At 38.4% G+C, this 18,147-nt stretch overlaps 1 protein-coding gene across 1 annotated transcript in view; it reads left to right on the top strand.

Moving 5' to 3' along the window:
• The first annotated feature begins 729 nt into the window (after window positions 1–729).
• cacna2d3a (calcium channel, voltage-dependent, alpha 2/delta subunit 3a) overlaps window positions 730–18,147 on the top strand; it is a 117,515-nt gene continuing 100,097 nt past the window's right edge. Inside the window, exons 1-2 of the mRNA XM_055165906.1 lie at window positions 730–845; window positions 1,204–1,285. Of these exons, the coding sequence (XP_055021881.1) occupies window positions 730–845; window positions 1,204–1,285 (198 nt within the window). The remainder of the gene's footprint in view (window positions 846–1,203; window positions 1,286–18,147) is intronic.

Genomic DNA, 18,147 nt, shown 5'->3' with positions numbered 1-18,147 from the left:
TGCATCCCAAGAAACTCAATAGTCCGACGCACCGTTAGTCGCCTGCGGGATCTCCCACACGCGCTCACACACCAGCGACACATCAGCGCGGCGAAGTGCGTCTAATTGGCATGCTTATCATATGGACCTTTTGAAAACTATTCCTCCTCCTTTGTCAGATCTATATTGGTAATCCCGCTTCAATGACCCGACCCTAAACACTAATCTGACACAAAAGGAAAGGATACTAGAGTCCGTGGTGTGTTGAAGAGCGGTCAGAGGACGTATGGCGTATTTCAACAGTATAAAAGCCTCCAGATGTAGAGGGGGAGAGAAAGTAAACTCCGGAGCGCGTGGAGACGGTCTGGACACATCAGTCAGCAGGAGGAGGCGTGCTCTCTCTCTCGTGCACCGCAGCGTTTGATGATCCCGTTTGCTCTCCCTGTGGGTGAGGTCGCTTTACGGTGCAGCGGAGCAGACTTTACCTGTCCGACCGGAGCTTCGCATCGGCGTGATCCGCAGCGGGCAGCGGGGCAAACGACGCGCTTCTTTTTGGTTCGCTCGCTCCGTGTATGGATCTTTCAGACTCTCGTGTTTTCTGCGTCCCAAACCAAGTAACTCCTGGTTATGAAATATGAACATTAACAGTTTGGTCACATTTGATCGCGTTTTTTATTGTAGGAGAGAAACCTATCCATCGTGACAAGACCGTTATTATTGGCACTGTTGCGTTCTTTTTGTTTTGGTAAAATGCCGGCTGGACAGATCCGCGTGCCTGCTGGAGCGTGTCTGCTGGTACTTTTCGGGACTCTGAGCTCCCGGGTCACGGAGGTGGGAGGTACCCATCAGAGCATCCCGCCGTCCGTGTAAGTGCATGCTCTTTTACGCACAAACTGCACGGGCTCATTTACTCATATGAGGCGGTTCATCGACAGATTAATACAATGATTAAACTTTATTAGTGGTGATTTTAGGAATTATATCATTTTATAGCTGAATTAACTGTATAAATGCCGACTGTCTGTACAATTGAAAGCGTGCATCCATGTGCAATGTGGGTATTGTCACTGGGGAATCCAATAGTCACTGAACCTCATAGAGCAACTTATTAAGAACAATAAAAATGTACACACAGTAATGATGTAAAATGCAACTACACTTATAATGCGAGTGCAGATCTATTACATTTCCTCTTTCTGATTTGTGATTTGTTGTTGTGTGCAGAGTGAAGCTATGGGCTTCAGCGTTTGGAGGAGAGATGAAGTCCATCTCTGCAAAGTATTCTGGCTCACAGCTGCTTCAGAAGGTGAGCCACTGTTACACTTCATTCAGAAATTTGTTTCTCGAAGGTTTTTTTTATTTTATTTTCTTTATTTTATCTCATAAAGGTTTGTAGTGCAGTACTGTGAGTTGAGAAGACACTCTCAAATGGATGAGAATAGTTCTCCCCAGATAATGTTATACATTTTGTATTGGCTATATACATATATTATTTATTAGTCATAGAGGTGTACAGTGTGAGATATTTTGCGTATGCATTCTCACAGTTCAGTTCACTAAGCACAGATTATTTTACTAATAAACTATAAACTGACAATGATTTTTCTTTTAACATTTACATAAACGACTCCTTTTTGTAAATATTATAACTTTTAACTTCCTGTTCTTGTGTAATCTCTGACATTAGAGCAAATATGTGGAAAAGACGTAGTTTTAAATCGTTTGAAGAGAAATGTCACTCTTCCTTTTAACTGCGGGGCTCTGTGTTTTTCAGCCTCTTGAGACTGTGTAATGCATGCTCTTTTGATAGCTGCATGTTTAAAGCTTGTTCTCAACATGTGTCCTTGTTTTTACGCTCATTTGATTTCTAAGTACTTGACACAGCTCTTGGTGCATACATAGATTGAGTTTGGATCATATAAGGGAGTGTGTCTTGCATCGTGATTGTCTTTTAAACCACTTCACATTGGCCTCTTCATCTTTTTCATGTGAAATATTTGAGTGTGATGGAATGCAAATTTGTCCTAATGGAGGGTCATCGGATGAAGCATGAATTAATAGTGGCTAATGGATTGAGAGGGCCAAAGTTGTGTTAACCCCAGTGGGTGGTGAAGGCATTAAGCTGTTTGGTGGTTTGGTGATTTGAGCCTTGTCGTCTAGGACACAGTGTGATCTGACATCCCAGAACATACATCTTTCTTGTTTTTCCAGGAAACTTTCCGACCAACAACCAGTGTCCTTATTATGAAATAGGAATGTCACAGTATCAAATTTGACTGTTATGAATATTATTAAGAGAAGAGATTTCTTTGACACCATGATCAAACAAAAGTAAAATGCTTTCATTTACATTATCTAATACGACTGATTAAATTTCTCTATAATGTCACTCGCTTTATGAAATCAAACTTTCTGAATCTGAAAGTGATGTTATTGTGTGTAAACAGACAGACAAAAGATGAGGGTACATGTGGTGTTATTTTTATGGAACTTGTATTTTTGCTTCTAAAATATTCACTATATAAATATATATATATATATATATATATATATATATATATATATATATATATATATATATATATATATATATATATATATATATAGTTCTTACGTTGTGAATCTTCACATTCCCATTACTTGACCTCTCACCAGAAAAGTTACATAATGGATCTTTATGAAAAAAATAGACATAAATTAATTGAGATAACAAACAGTGAAGATTATCATGCTTGTAGTATAAAAACTTGCTAAAGGAGTTCCATGTAACCAATTAACAACTTATAATAATAATTCCAACAGAGTGCCTCCGATTTTTTTTTGACCACTTTTTTACAATATCACAGTAAGTTTTTATACAAGCACAAGCATGATCTAAACTGTTGCTGTTGTTTCTAGCCTTGTCCTTGAGGAGCACCTGTCCTGAACTTTTAACTAAGAACAAATCTCCTGAAGCTCCCCCTCCTTCAGTGTATTTATAAAATAATTGAGCTTTATACTACAGACAGATACATGCATTAAATGAACTAAGAAAAAAAACCTGAAGCTCTCACTCCTTCCATGTTTTTATAAATGCATTGAGCTTTATGTGCTCTTTATTACAGACAGATAAATGTATTTCCAGTTTCAAGGGTTATATGATAAAAAGCAGCTTGAAACATGTCCCTGAAAGTCACATATGTACCAGGACTTGATCCACAGTCACGTCCTGTGTCCTTATCATAGGCCCACATGGACCAGAGTGTATGCGCTGTTCACACACTCATGCACTTGCTCAGTCTATGCACAGCGTGCGTTTCATCACAGCTGATAAGTCAAAGAGCCACTGTTATCTGTTTGACAGGATAAAAACTCTTCGCTCTTCTCATCTATTTCCACCTTCTAAAAGCAGATAACCCTCCCGCCGAGTGACGACCTCTTTATGAAATGCAAATCAGGGCTTCAGGGTTAATTGAGTTAAGAAAAAGGCTTCAGACCTCTTGTTAAGAAAAGTGTATTTTTTGAAACCTCTCAAATCTAAAAGATATTATGTACATCTGTATTGACACAGACATATGGATGTTCCAGTTCTCAAATCTCCAAGGACTGTGAATTGGCCACAACAAGGCAGGACAGTATATCTCACAATTTAATTCACAGCAGCCTATAGGAATGAGTCATATGTTATTATATATGAATAGCAATACAATTTTGAATTCATTACAATATGTACACAAATGTATGAAATTCATTGTATGGATTTTGTCTAATATCAGAGTTTTAATATTGCTATTAGACTAATAAATAAATAAATATATATTTTCTATGACCTATTTTCTCATTATATCTTCTGTGATTAAAAACGTTTTCTGTACTTAACGTGTATTTATATTTGTGTTGGTATCTGTCCCGCTTTTGTTCAGAGAGGCTGAGAAGGCACAGTATCACCCCGGGGTGCAAATGCTTTTAAACAGGAGTACGCTGAATGAAGGCTGTACTCTAGTTGTACACAGAAGGAGATGCGTGTGGCTGAAGGAAAAAGGCAGTGTCTTGTGTGAATGTGTGTGTGTGTGTGTGTGTGTGTGTGTAAGATTGTATTCCCTCAGGGCTGTGGACAGATGGGCCGCGACACTGTTATCTGCCTGACCCCTGCGCAGCACAAGTCCCTCAGAAAGACCTCCCTGATGCACACATTCAAATGCATGACCTGGATCATGGTCCGTACACTATCACAAAGACCTTTAAGAAGCACGCAGTATACAAGAGGCACACATGTAAAGCACTGTTATCTTGCATATACTGTAAGTAGATGAGCAACTGTGTAGAAATAAGACCAAATTTCATATCTAAAAAGTAATTATACATTTTTAACAAGCTTGAAACCGTAACTTCCCTTTTACACAAGGTAACATAAAGGCTATGGGCAAAATGCAGGGAACACTACGTCACTATAAATGTAATTTTGTTTATTATGAGTAACTATACAAATAATGGATGCGGTACCACTTTATAATAACTACTGGTACACTTTAATTAACATTTTTAAAGCAAAGACTTAATACATGATTTGTTCATTTTGAATTTGCTAATTTCAGGCTTTATTAAGGCTAATCAAAATTTAGGTATTGTAAAGTGTTATCAATTATACTTAATGTTTTATGGGCTGATACAATTCTCATCTGTGTTATGGTGCAGTTAATAAATAATCTCAGGTTTGCAGTAAAAGAAATTACTCAATTACAACAGCATGCACATATTTAGGTAATGTCTAAAAAATATTCCATCTCCATGTGCTTTTTCTGTGTGTAACCTATAGTTCAACCTCTGCCAAAATAATTATATATATTTTTATGATTCACTCCTAATTTACATGATAAATAGGCTACAGTATATGCAATTTGATATTCCAGAATTCATTTAAATGACAAGTACCACCTCATTAAAACCACTGCGTATAATTTGTTTTTGGCAACCCCACTCCCGTGTTTTTTCTCCCCTTACCCTGGTGTCCTGATCTGTCCTCCACTCACTTCCCGTATTGGAAACAGATCTGATTTCAAGGTTATACCAGCCAGGACATAGGTCTCTGTGTGCCATATATACAGTGCAGCTCTACATGTGCACCTAATAATGACAAAAACACACAATCAATGAACATCTCAACCTAATTAGTTTTACAGTGAGTCACATGTTGTATACAAAGTGTGTTTGGGGCACAGTTTACTTCTCCCCGGCTCCCACTGATTTGAATTAGCTCTGTGAGTTCTACCTTCTGCACTGCTGTTCTGTTGAAATCTTTAATTTCATGTATCATTGAGCAACCTGTCTGTACGCGCCAGTCTGGCTGTAATGACTGTGTTTGTGGATGTCTGAGGCTGGAGCAGTTTTCATACCACACTGCAGTTTACCACACATTTTCATGAGGTCTTTGGGGGGAAAGGATGACAATTATTACAATTTTAAAGTTATCTGGGGATTTGTGGACTTAAATGGAATAAGGATAGAAACAAGTCCACCAAGAAGTGTTTCTGGTTTAATTGTCATTTGCCCAATAAGCTACAGTTACCCGTGGGGCAGCCATTTTAATTTATTAATTGATTATTTTGAGATTAGCACAATTAATTATATTCATGTTTTACTCAAGGGTAGATAGAAAAGTGTCTTCCTCCAGATTACACCATTTTAATGAATTGCACAAAGCCTTTTCTGTGACCTTCTATGACAGGATCCAACCTTTAGCAGCCAAATCTAGTGTATAGCTTTTATTATTATTTTCAAATAAAGTTGTTTGTATCTGTTTTCAAAGGAATAAAACTTGTTTAAGGTATTTTTAAAGAACTGACAATAAAGGTGCACTATTTAATTTTTTTGGTGGAAGATCTGATACCTGATGTTATTTATTTGAAATATTCAACTCTATGGCATTAGAATCTTCTATCTCTATGGAAACAAACAGATGACACTACAGGCTAATATATTTTTTACATCAATAAAGCACATGCATTTGAATAAATGCAAGATGGATAGTCTTAATGTTGTATTATGCAAAACCATAACATTTCCATGGAGGCATGCAGGTAGCAGACTCCTTACTTGAAAAGTTAGTGCACCTTCAAGAGATAGCCGCCATGTTGCTCTTCCGCAACCTGCCACCAATGGAAAGTTATATTTTATGAGGTCAAGCTGTAAACTGTCCTTATTGACACATCTTCCCTTAATACCAACACAGAGACAATCAGTATAGTAAGTACACAATTTTATTTTTTTGTTGTAGGATACTCGGAGCACTTCTGATACACCAGACTGAACGTGACCCCATTCTAAAAGTACAAAAGGCGTGTGTATTGGTGAGAATGAGGCAGCAGGTGTGTAACTTTGTGTTGTACTTAAAGCCATACTTGAGCAGCATACATCATCTAGGAGATTCAGAGGGAAAAGAGGAGTGCAGATAGGGAGCGGTAATGATGTGTGACAAGAGTCTACTCTGCATCCATTTGCCTGGCCAGGGACAACTTACATTATACGCTCTCTACAGAGTGCTGCTGTCATTTTCTTCTACCTTTTTCTCACACAGATCTCACTGCAGCAAGTCAGTGTTGCTATTTTACCAAACCAAAAGGGACATTTTAGGATAAGAGGGTGATAATATAATCGGATGTTGAAATGGTCGTCATAGTGAAACTTCTTTTTTTGTTTATTATTTATTTGGTTTGCTGTTTAATTTACTGCATGTCCCCCTTGATGCAACATTAATCCAGACTTAATGACACAACTCTGTGCTTTTAATGCAATTTTGCTGTGCCACAATATTCAGATTTATTTTATTTTGTGTCTTGTTACAAATACAGGACAGGCTTACTATTCTCCAGTATTTTTTATATTGTTAAGTCTGTGTTTTGAAAGACATTATATTCTGTATATTCTAAATGTTTGTTATAGGTAATTAGTAATTTAGAGATCTGAGAGCATTGTTTTGTTTCAAAGTGAAGTTGATTATGCATTATGCACGTTTCAGTTTAATTACATATTATATAGAAGAGTGATTGGTGGAAACAATAACTGGTGCTGCGTGGGGAATAGCACTACTGTGAGCCACTGAATCCTTTGAGATAATAATCCACACTGAAGTAGATTTTAATTATAAGTAAATCCTCACTACAAATAATTTAGCTTGATTTAGCAAACTTATTTTGTAAGATATTTTTTTCCAGGTCATAATCTGTTGTTGTTTAACAGTTTGATAGGCTTGTTCTAATAAATGTAATAAATACATTTTAAAAAACAAGTACTTCAGTTGTTGTATTCTCAGGAAGGGTATCCTTTGTGAAGTTTTTGGCAGAATCAACAGTAGCTCCATAGAAGCAAGCAAACATGAACAATTATTAAAATTGACTTGATGTTGTAAAGACAACAGTTGATAATGGTCAGGAAAACTGATGCAGTCCATAAACATGTGGAGAGAGAGATTGACAGAGAGTGAGAGAGAAAGAGAGAGACGAGGCTGGCAATGTTGTGTTTGTGATGATTCATGTGGCATTTTCAAATGTTTCTCCCGGGGGAATAAAAGGTTGTTAAATGTACTTTTACTTTGAAGCATTTATTTGTGCATTTTTGTGTGTAGTGTTAAAACAGCCTATGCATCCTAAATACCAGCTTCTTTTCTCCTCTGTTCTTTACATTCAGTATATTATTGCCCTTTCCATACAGATTTTTGCCTCTTTATTTTTATAAGGGATTTAAGCAATATGTCAGATGAGTGGCAACAATTAATACTATGGTTGACAAAATAACATGATAATATTTTATCATTAAGATTTGTGCGAACTAATTGCGTGTTTTAGGGGTAATTTGTTGCAACTGATACATTTGATTTGTTTTTTTAGACAGTATTTTGTATTAAAAAATATATCCATTTGTGTATTGTCTAGGTATTTTTATTTGTATTGGTTTGTTTGACTGGGCCTACAAAAAACATACTATAGACTACTAGGCTGTTACTATAACACATTTTGAAGCTTGATATATTGCTAGAGAGATAGATTTTGATGCCACCAGTACAATAACAATAAAGCAACATAACCCAGTGAATCATTTTTAAAATACAGCGTCATTAAATGCATGAGCTGCCACACATAAATAACAGATTGAACCAATAATTAGCTACTTATTCAAATATTTACAACTCAACTCTTTTCATATTACAACAAAAATACCCCAGATTACCCCACTTTTACAAAGAAAATGTACACACAATAAATACTGAACCAAAAAATATAGTGTACCAGCATTCATATACTGAACGATAAATTGTGACAGGCCTAGACCTACCCCTATCCTGTACTGTAACATCTGAGCAAGTTTGTACATGTCTTGCCCCCCAGTTACCCCGTGTGAAAGGGGGAGCAGCTCACGGATGCCAATCTCTTTGCCAGCCCGGTGATGGCTGAGGAGTCCCGGCGCAGCGCGTGTCAGCAAATGGGAGACACACCAGATTAGATTTAGCTTTGGGAAATTGAATAGCTGTCAGGATTGGTTCAGGAACACTGGAGATGAGGTGTAGACAGGAGGATGTACACTGATGATTTCTGTCTGTCTTTCGTCTTTTGAAAATATAAGTTACATTATATGGTGGGAGATATGTCATAAACTGGTAATATTGCAAAAATATGCAAAATTACAATATTGAGTAGGCAGGCTATATCGTCTGTAATTAAAACCAGTAAAAATGGCTCCCACACTCACAAACAAGGGTTTAAAGGTGGGCAGGTTTAAAACCTGAGTCCATCTTATTGTTGTTTTTTCCTGGAATATTCTAAAGTATGGCATTTCATTTATCTCCATGAAGATGGGCCACATCACCAGGCCAGGTTACAAGTCAGTTCTGTAGTTTTAAGAAATAAAAACACATGACTGAATAAATATATATAGATATGTTTAAGGCCATACAGGATCATCATCTATGACAAAGCAATAACATTACAGTGGAAAGGAGCAGATACCATACCATACCAACTTTATTTATAAAGCACTTTAAAAACTTTACAGATGGCCAAAGTGGTGTACACAAACACAGGATAGACAAGGACAATTGCAGTATAACTCAATACCCAATACAAACACAACACAACTACTCAAAAACATAGAATACAATAAGATACTCAACAACAAAAAATGCACATCTCCAGTGATAAAAGATGTGTTTTTCGGAGTGATTTAAAAACAGGTCTTAAAAACAATCTCTGCCCATCTAATCTCTAATGGTGACTGGCTCTACAGTCATAGGGCAGCAACCAAAAACACACGGTTCCCACGAAGCTCATGTTTAGTCTTTGGGATGGTGAGCAGGGGCTGGTCTGCTGACCTGAGAGTGAGACAGGAGGCATAAGGGTGGATCAGGTCGGTGAGGTAGGAGGGCGCTAGGCTGTGCATACACTAAAATAAAATTATTTTATTTTATTTGTTTTATTTCTCTAAAAGACACTGGGAGCCAATGGAGAGAGGCTAAAATAGGTGAGATGCTCTCGTGTTTCCAGGTTCCATTTAAAAGTCGAGCCGCTGAGTTTTGAACCCAACATAAAGTGCATTACATTAATTCAATCTAGTCATCACAAATGCATGCATGACAGTTTCGAAGTGTTCTGCTGACAAAATAGACTTAATTTTGGCCAGTTGTCTAAGCTGGAAAAAAATAGACTTTACAACAGTACTAATTAACTCATCAAATTTTAGATCAAGGTCCATTTTGACACCTAAATTTGAACCAACTGGCTCCACTGATTTAGTAAACCCAGGTCTACAGGAAAAATAATAATTTGAAGAGCTAGGGCCAAAAACCATAACGTCAGATTTTTCCTGATTAAGGTGCAGGAAGCTTTTGAGGTGTAAGGTGCAGATGGCGGACAGTTACACAGTGCACCTAAACTGATATTTCTGTACATTTGTAGTTCATTTTAATGTCCATACACAATTTTGTGACACTTAAACCTCAACCGGGCACATTTTAGCACATTGTTAAAACCTTGTCTGAATATTGTTTTCAAGAAGCAAATATCAAGATACACATTTTTTTTACCAATATTGCCCATCCATATAGTTCCATGTAAAGTGTTGCTTATGCCGCATTATTTTTCTATTATTGAATTAACCCCACCAAGTTACATTAGATGTTCAACCTTCTCTGCTTCTTCTTCTGGTTCCCATTGACAGCTTTGTGATCCTTCTAAATTTAATCCATAGGCGCAGTAGGCTAAATGTGTGTGTAAAAGGAAATAGCTGCAATAGGAGGGATGCCCTGTCACCAATAATTACACAGTTAGTCCGTGTCTTGTGTATCCTTTCATGTCCACACAGGGCTAGCTTTAGCTAACACAACCACTCACTCAAACTGTAATTAAGCCTTTGTTGGTAAGAAAAGCCACAGGGAATCAAAGAGTGTGGCTGTAGTGTTAAGAGCAGGAGCCCGAGCACGGCCTGAGCTCAGACAGGATTAAAGAACTTCCATTTTAAGGACCACTGCTGCTCACGCTGTGTTTGTGGCTTAAAAATTATATGTGTCAACTGTATTATTTTAGTTCATTAATTCTGCCACATTTTAAACATGTCCAGAAGAGTTATATTTCTTCTGGTTTATAATTTATTGTTCAAAAAATTTCAGCCTTTACCATTTGTGTCCATTCAAATTAAATGTAGTGAAAGAGCAAATTGCTCCACATCAGCCTCATGTTTAATGTAGCCACAATCAAGACCGCCCTAAACGAGACCAAGACCAGTTTGAGACCACAGGGTCCCGAGACAGGACAAGATTAAGACCTCTGAGAGTAGAGACAGAGACAAGACCAAGACTATGGCCCATTGAGACCAAATCAAGACCAGCCTTGTTATTTCCTACATTTATTTGTATTTTACAGTTATTTTGGCACATATCTATCAATCTTTTTATAAATCTATCTCCATTTGATATGATTAATGTTCATTTAGGTTTAAAATAAGCCAAGAAAACTGTGCTGCACTTAAACACTCTGTGCCCCTTTTTTGGACCCTCACCCACAGTTTGAAAACCTCTTCTTTAATCCCGCTTCCACTGGCACTTTATAGAAAATGACTTCAAATGTTTTTTTTCAAGTTCATAACATTTACTGTTACATAATCTTACAGGTTTGCAGCGATATTGAGCAGCATTTGCATATTTACTAGCCATAATGAAATTTGATCACACTCGTCAAGTGTCAGACCTCGAGTCTGAGACAAAACTGAGACCAAGTGCCATTAAGACCGAGACAAGAACCAGTCCAAATGCGCTCGAGTCCGAAACGAGACCAAGACTGTAAAAAAGCGGTCTCGGGGCTGGTCTCGAGGCCCAGACTGGTCTCGAGTACTACGACACTGTTAGGATTGTTAGGTGGAACTATTTGATTCATACATTTGTGATTGATAGCCACATATGTAACCTCATTCACACAGCTGTTTTGTAATTATGACAGATTAGATTTAAACTGCCCATAGTGAAGATTATCCAGTGATCTAAAGGGGCGGGACCTGTCCAATTAAACACATTACAATGTGCAGAGCCGTGTGAAGGACTGTGAGACATTCTCGTGTTTGCATCCATCAACCTGACATCTTTCTGCTACATCTACACTACAGGTGAAAAATTCATGTTTCATATTAAGATACAAGATACATTAATACGAAAACTACATTGCCTTTTAGCAGCCATATGTAATCTCCACTATTAAAGGGCTCTTTTTTTTTTTTTTTGATCTGTAAGGTTGTTTCCTCATCAGAATCATAGTTGGAGTTTTGTATTATTTCATTTACACATTTAACACAGAAACTGTGCATATTCAGGCTGAATTCTTTTACCAAACAGAAAACACTCTGTTCCACCTTGAGATGTCATGCAGTAAAGTTTCAAAGTTTCAAATTCCACACACCGTCACTAGAATCATTTTGATAATTTCAGCCCCAGACTTGCCAATATCTAATAATAACGGGATACTCAGACATGACGTGTGAATGAAACGAAACACAACTCCAGGTATGTTTTGAAGAGGTAACATTATAACACGTCTTAAAAGTCACAACAGCCAGTTTTGTGTAATATAGAACCTTTAATAGTAATGTAACTTTCTAACTCTACTGCATTTCTATATACAAATACACTATCTTTCCACTGTGTTGTATGTTAAGTTATTCTTTTGATTTGGGACAGCACATAGTGTAATTTATTGACATGTGGCTATATTTTATGAGTTTTATTTTTAACCTGGGTTGAATTTTCCACCGCTCTCTAAGCCTCCCTTGTGTGTGTGTGTCTCTCTCGCTCTCTCCTTTAATAATGAATGTAACCGCAGCACTAAAGAATATACAGTATGCGAAAAGAGCAGTCCTGGGACACTTGGAACCCACGCCTCAACTTTGAAAAACACTTCCCCTGACCTGGCACTATGTCCTCTCTCTATATCCTCTTCAAAGTATGTCCCGGGTCATGCATTTTTGGTCCACACAAACCTGATGTATATACACGCACTTTTTGTCACTATGCCCCATTTGCACCAGCGAAAAACTGTGAGTCTGCTGCCAAGTCCTGCTCAGTGGGACTATACAGCTCCTTGCCCTGACCTTTACCTTCACCGTCTATATCACCTCTGCTGTACAAACACCGGGTTAGTCTACGTGACACAGCTGTTGTGGAGAAGTGAGGTATGCCTGACCAAGATCTTGGCTCAAAATCTGGAGAAGGGCCCCAGCTTTGCACTGCAGTGATCTAGTGTTGTTAAAACTGGTGATGCACTGATGCATCAAGATCTTTTCTGGTAGAAGGTTCAAATGCTTTTCTTCATGGAGATGTTTTTGCTTTATCTGGAATGTTTCACAGTATGGTATTAAAACTTTCTATCATCATGGAGACCAAACAAGGCCCAAATTACAGGTCAGATCTGTGGAGAGGCGACCCCGCTCACAGGCAAAATGCCTATTTTTCTTGGTATTTTTGAGCTATAAAAGCACCTGTAATTCAGTACATGTAAGGTAGAGCTGTTTAATGTCTGAAGCAGAGCAATGACATATCCAAAGAAAGAAGCAGGTAACACATCCCCAAGCAAAAAGTTACACAGTGAAGCTTTAAATCTCCTTTGATATACATGATATTAACCAGTACTAATGTAGGCACTGAGAATGGCATTTTTCCCCCAAATTATTACAGATTTGATCCAATTGTGTTATGTAACTGTTATTTATCCTACAACTACTGAACAGCTTTGTGCAAAGTAAGTCCTAGACCTATATTAGCAGGCAAATAGTCTTATTACATCAAATTAAAGGCCCAACCAGGATATCATATGACTGAACAGATATCATGGGACCCATATCCAATCCAGTTAAATTTCCTGTATCATCACCGATATCCAATACCAGTAGTGATATCAGTACATCCCTACTTGAGACATTTGTAGTAGAATTGAAAAAATATTTCAAATTCTGAGTGCTACAATGACAAAGTCCATGTTAATCTTAACTGCAATGTCCAAACACAAGGAGAATGGGTTTTTCTTATCATACACTGAACAGCCTCTGATGCAATTAGGATTTTATGTCAGAATCGTTACATATTAAAAGTGAGATATGGGGCAGTTAAAAGCAGGTCAGAATGACACTTGGAGCCTTCTCCTTCTGTGTGTTTATTGCTTCATTCACACCAGAGGAAAGCTGCACTTAGACACTGACTAATAGCTACTTAAACATGAATCTGTGTGACTCACTATTGAACTCTATTGATTGCTGATGTCACGTCCAGAAACAAAGGAGCTTTCTTTAGTGCTGCAGAGAGTGTTAGGCTGGAAAAATGTGAGTTTTATTACTTTGCACGACAAGCTAATTTGGCAAGTTCAGGTCGAATAGTTCTGCATGAGAAGGGTTGCACTTGTTTGTAGAGTCACGTGTGTATATTTAGGAATACATTGTTGTTGTTGTTGTTATAATTGTTTTGTAACAGCGACTTTATGTGGTTTGGTGCATTGTGCATATAGATCTTTTTGAAGATTTTTGTTTTACATTGTCATTCACTTCACTCTTGGTGGTGATAACTGGTCTTATGTTACTTCTATAACCACAGCTGTGCTGTGCACTCTCGCCTGTCCCGTCAGTCCGCTACCATAGACTCACCTGAGGTACGAGTTTCCACTGCTGCTACTGCTGGCCTCTCACATTCTCGTCTCACGAGTGTCCACTGCATTTGGTCCCACACAGGTGGATGTCTTACAAATTATGGGATAAGTTTATTGTCATAGAAATGTTTCTGATGTTATTGTTGCTGTGTCTGTGCTTTGCGCACAGACATGGATTAAACCATTAACACATGAGAAGGGTGATTGCACGACCTGCATTTGCCCTGCACCATGAGCGCCCAGAGCAGGATGTGCAGGTCTGTACAGAGCAGGGCTCATGTGCACTAAATGTCTCTTGAGCCGCTGTACAAAGCTCTACTGACCGCTGCTGCCAAGAGAGCAGAATGTACAAGACGTGCATCTGCTCTAGTGTCACATCCCCGAGCTGACAATGAATGTGCACGCTGATCTCGGTCAGAGTCCGGTCGCTCCACGGCTCTGTGCAGTTATCTACAGTTCTGATAGTAGCCTACCTATGACTAACTTTATAGACTACCCAAAGCGGCATAATGGGAATAATTTGGTCACGAAATTAAATTGAGCTGATTACAGAAAGGCTGCGAGAATGTGAGGAAATCTGACACCACAAGTTAATGTCAGCTAATCAATTCAAAAGAAAAAAAACTAAAATAAGAATCAAAAGTATTTCCCGACTGTACGGCAGCCGAAGAGCCCAATCTTCCTCACGGCGCACAGCAGGAGCTAAACAAACTGGACTGTGTCCACGCTTGTGCATTAAGATTGGGAAGTGTCACTTTCTGAGGCTGTGGGCTGGTATAGGTACTCATGACCATTAGCATAATTGTATTCACTACTGAAACAAAATGTGCAGTATAAGTGTCAGGAGTCAGGAGTGGAGCTCCCTATGGTTGAGGATCGCCATGTACACAGTTCATGTACTTCCATACAAGAAAAAAAAAGCTGTTTGATGTTTCCTGAGTAGTTAGTACTAATGCTCCTGGACAAATCATATTCAGGATAATGTGACAAAGGTGAAGGTGATAATTAGGGTCGCCTGGTCAACCACATTAGCCAAGTGCACTCCTTCTGGGTCAAAGTGTGACACATGGCTGATCAAAACCATCAAAATTATCATTACCAAAACAGTAATGACAATTTTATTTTTAGTACAGGGAAGAATATGGTATTCTTATATTGCAAAAAAAAAAGAGCTCTGATGACCGCAGGTAGTAGACCTTGTCATCTTAGACCTGCATATTTACATTGTCTTTACACTAGCACCCCCTTTTAAGACAGTAGGTGTGCTTTGGGACTGGCTAGATCAGGTCCCAAAATTCCTAATAATAAATCCTCTCTTGGGACGGGGATGAATATTGCCTTTAAACATCCAGCACAATGTTTTGCTCTCTCTTTCCACTTTCACGCCGGCTGCTGCTAAAATCAATTTAGCAGTGTGCGGGTGTATGGAGTGGAATGGGGAAGCAGCAGGTCTCTTTGTGGGCGCTGCTAAGCATGAAAAATGTTCAGGACTTTGGTGAAGCCAGCGGAAAGCAGGGAACTCCAGATAGACTGCGGACTATTCATCAGTTTCATATGGACAGATTAGGCTTGCTCAATGCTATTATGTTTTTAGTCACTTGAGTTATGGCTATATAGAGGAGTGCAGTGAGGTATTGCATCTTAACTTTTCAATGGAAAAGTCAAACATACTTTAAAGTAATATAGGTGATATGCTGCGTTTACTGGTATAACTTGTATTGACAAAATTCAAATTAGTGGAGCGTGTTGCCATCCCTTTTTCACTACCTCCTTTCACTTCGTGGTCTCATAAGTTGCCAGGTAATGTGAGAAATTTCACTGGCTTTCATGATAGTTTACACGTATGCATCTGGCAACCATGATGTGGAGCTCTCATTGCTCTTGTTATTGCTTGTTTGGCTATGGATGAATTTGACAGACCTAAACTCAAAATATAATTTCTGCGTAACCAAAAAGGAATACCAGGTGCCATAAGTCCCACTTAGACTTGTGCGTTCTGTTGTTGTGTCCTTAGAAAAAGACACTTCAACCACCTTGGCTCCAGAGTCCATGTTTGTTGGTGTATGAATGAGAGTGAGAACGAAGGTGGAACAATAGATGGAAATTATCTAACATCTACAAAACAGCGTGTTTACAGATCATATATCATGTTTATTCTTGATCAGGCACTGTCTCAATCAAATGAAACAGTACTATCTGGCAACACATATGCTTTTATTTATTAATGATTCAGTACTTATTCCTTTAAAAAAACATCTTCATATTCTGTTTAAGTAATCATAAAGATCCTACATTACTCATAATTGACTCTTGTGAGCTTCAAACCAAGTTATAATCTTAATAGTGTATATATGCTTTTGTTCTTGTTCTTGTTTCATTCACACATGTTTGAGTAATCCTTTATTATCTGTCTACATCTACAAAGCTCAAAATGCTCTGTCTCTGTCTCAAATTTTTCTGAAATTATTCGCTTGATTCTAGTGAAGGTGTATGGATTTTAAAAACACAGTGGAGCACGTCCTGTATTATTACATGACATCACAAATGGAATCAAGTGTTTGTTTGAGAGAAAAATTCAGTGTAAATAAGCAGGATTTGTGTGCTATACATGTGTGATTGAAACAAAAACAATATGGACCCCTTGAGTTTAACGGTGCACTGCGTACCTTTTCCAGTTGGGGGACTGCTACCATGGAGATGTTATTGCTTTGCCTGTAATGTTCCATAATATTGTATTAAATTTATATGATGCATTTCTTCAATTATTGGTGTTTTTATTGCTCAAATTTACCTTTAAAAACATGCATTGTTATCGTCAAAGGGATAACCTCTTCATAGATTTTCTCTGTAAATTGGTCCGGTGGTGTCTCCTACTTGTTTGGTGACTGAAAAGTTTAATGCCATACTACAGCAGTCTCCATGGAGACAAGTAATTGGCAGGCCCCATACCAGAAAAGTTACACAGTGCACCTTTAAGCATGCCACCTTAACCCCACAACGCACTCCCTACCAGAGTTTTATGTCTTGACGATTGTTGGGGTGTGCTGTATGACAGGCAAGGACGGTGAACGATGGCGGCCATTAGGCAGAACAGGCCCTGGCACCCCGCGCACGGAGGGAAATGGTGCGTGCCCAACACAGTCCCCCCGACAAAGGCCTGACAGTGAACTCCTGCATCTCTACACACTACAGCTGTTAGTCTGCTGTTCCTCTCAACTGCAGCCCCAAGGCACACGCCAATGACACACATATACACACACACACACACACACATACACATACACACAGCGCTACTGCAGATAGTGTTTGAGGAGGGTAAGTGGTTTCAATTATACTGGAACATGGCCACACTCAGATCAAGATTAAATCCATTCACTGTAAAGTCATTATGCTATTTGTAACCATATAAAAGCTGTTTTAGTATTTCAATCAGTAACAGCATTATGGAAGCGATTAAAGTCGAAGTGCTAACTGAGTACGTTTTGTTTTGTTGTAATGTCTGTATTATATGGAACAGACCACTGCAATTGTATCTACCGTACAATTGCGTAAATCTTGTACATCTTGCTATCTTGCAATCTTGCTACAGTGCCACAGGCTAGAACATAGAAAGTGTTTATTTTTATCCATGGAGCAATAAACACAATTACTACATTAAAACAAAAAAATATTAATACACAAAGTACCCCCTACTGTTGTCATGACACCAACATTTCTCGTTGATTTATTTATTTACTTTATATAAGAAGTTTTAGTGTACGTACCTCGGTTTCAAGGTCATGGTCCAGTTCATTTTCGGTACAGTTGGATTCACGTTGTTCAGAGGGACATAGGCAAGACGGGGGCAATTGTTGTCAAGGTGGCCGACCTAACTACAAAGCGCTGCGGGAAACGCTGCCACCCCAATCACGGCCAAGATCCCTCGTGAATATTAAAGAGCCGAGCCTTTCGTGTAGCTGCACATGTACTGTAGTGGTGGAATGTAAACACGCACAAATTGCGCAAACTCACTTATGCAAACCCT

Source organism: Boleophthalmus pectinirostris, unplaced genomic scaffold (genome assembly GCF_026225935.1).
Source record: "Boleophthalmus pectinirostris isolate CB_2022bp ecotype Guang Dong unplaced genomic scaffold, ASM2622593v1 HiC_scaffold_8, whole genome shotgun sequence".
In the NCBI taxonomy this organism is placed as follows: Eukaryota; Metazoa; Chordata; class Actinopteri; order Gobiiformes; family Gobiidae; genus Boleophthalmus; species Boleophthalmus pectinirostris.
This window is presented reverse-complemented; position numbering and strand designations above follow the sequence as displayed.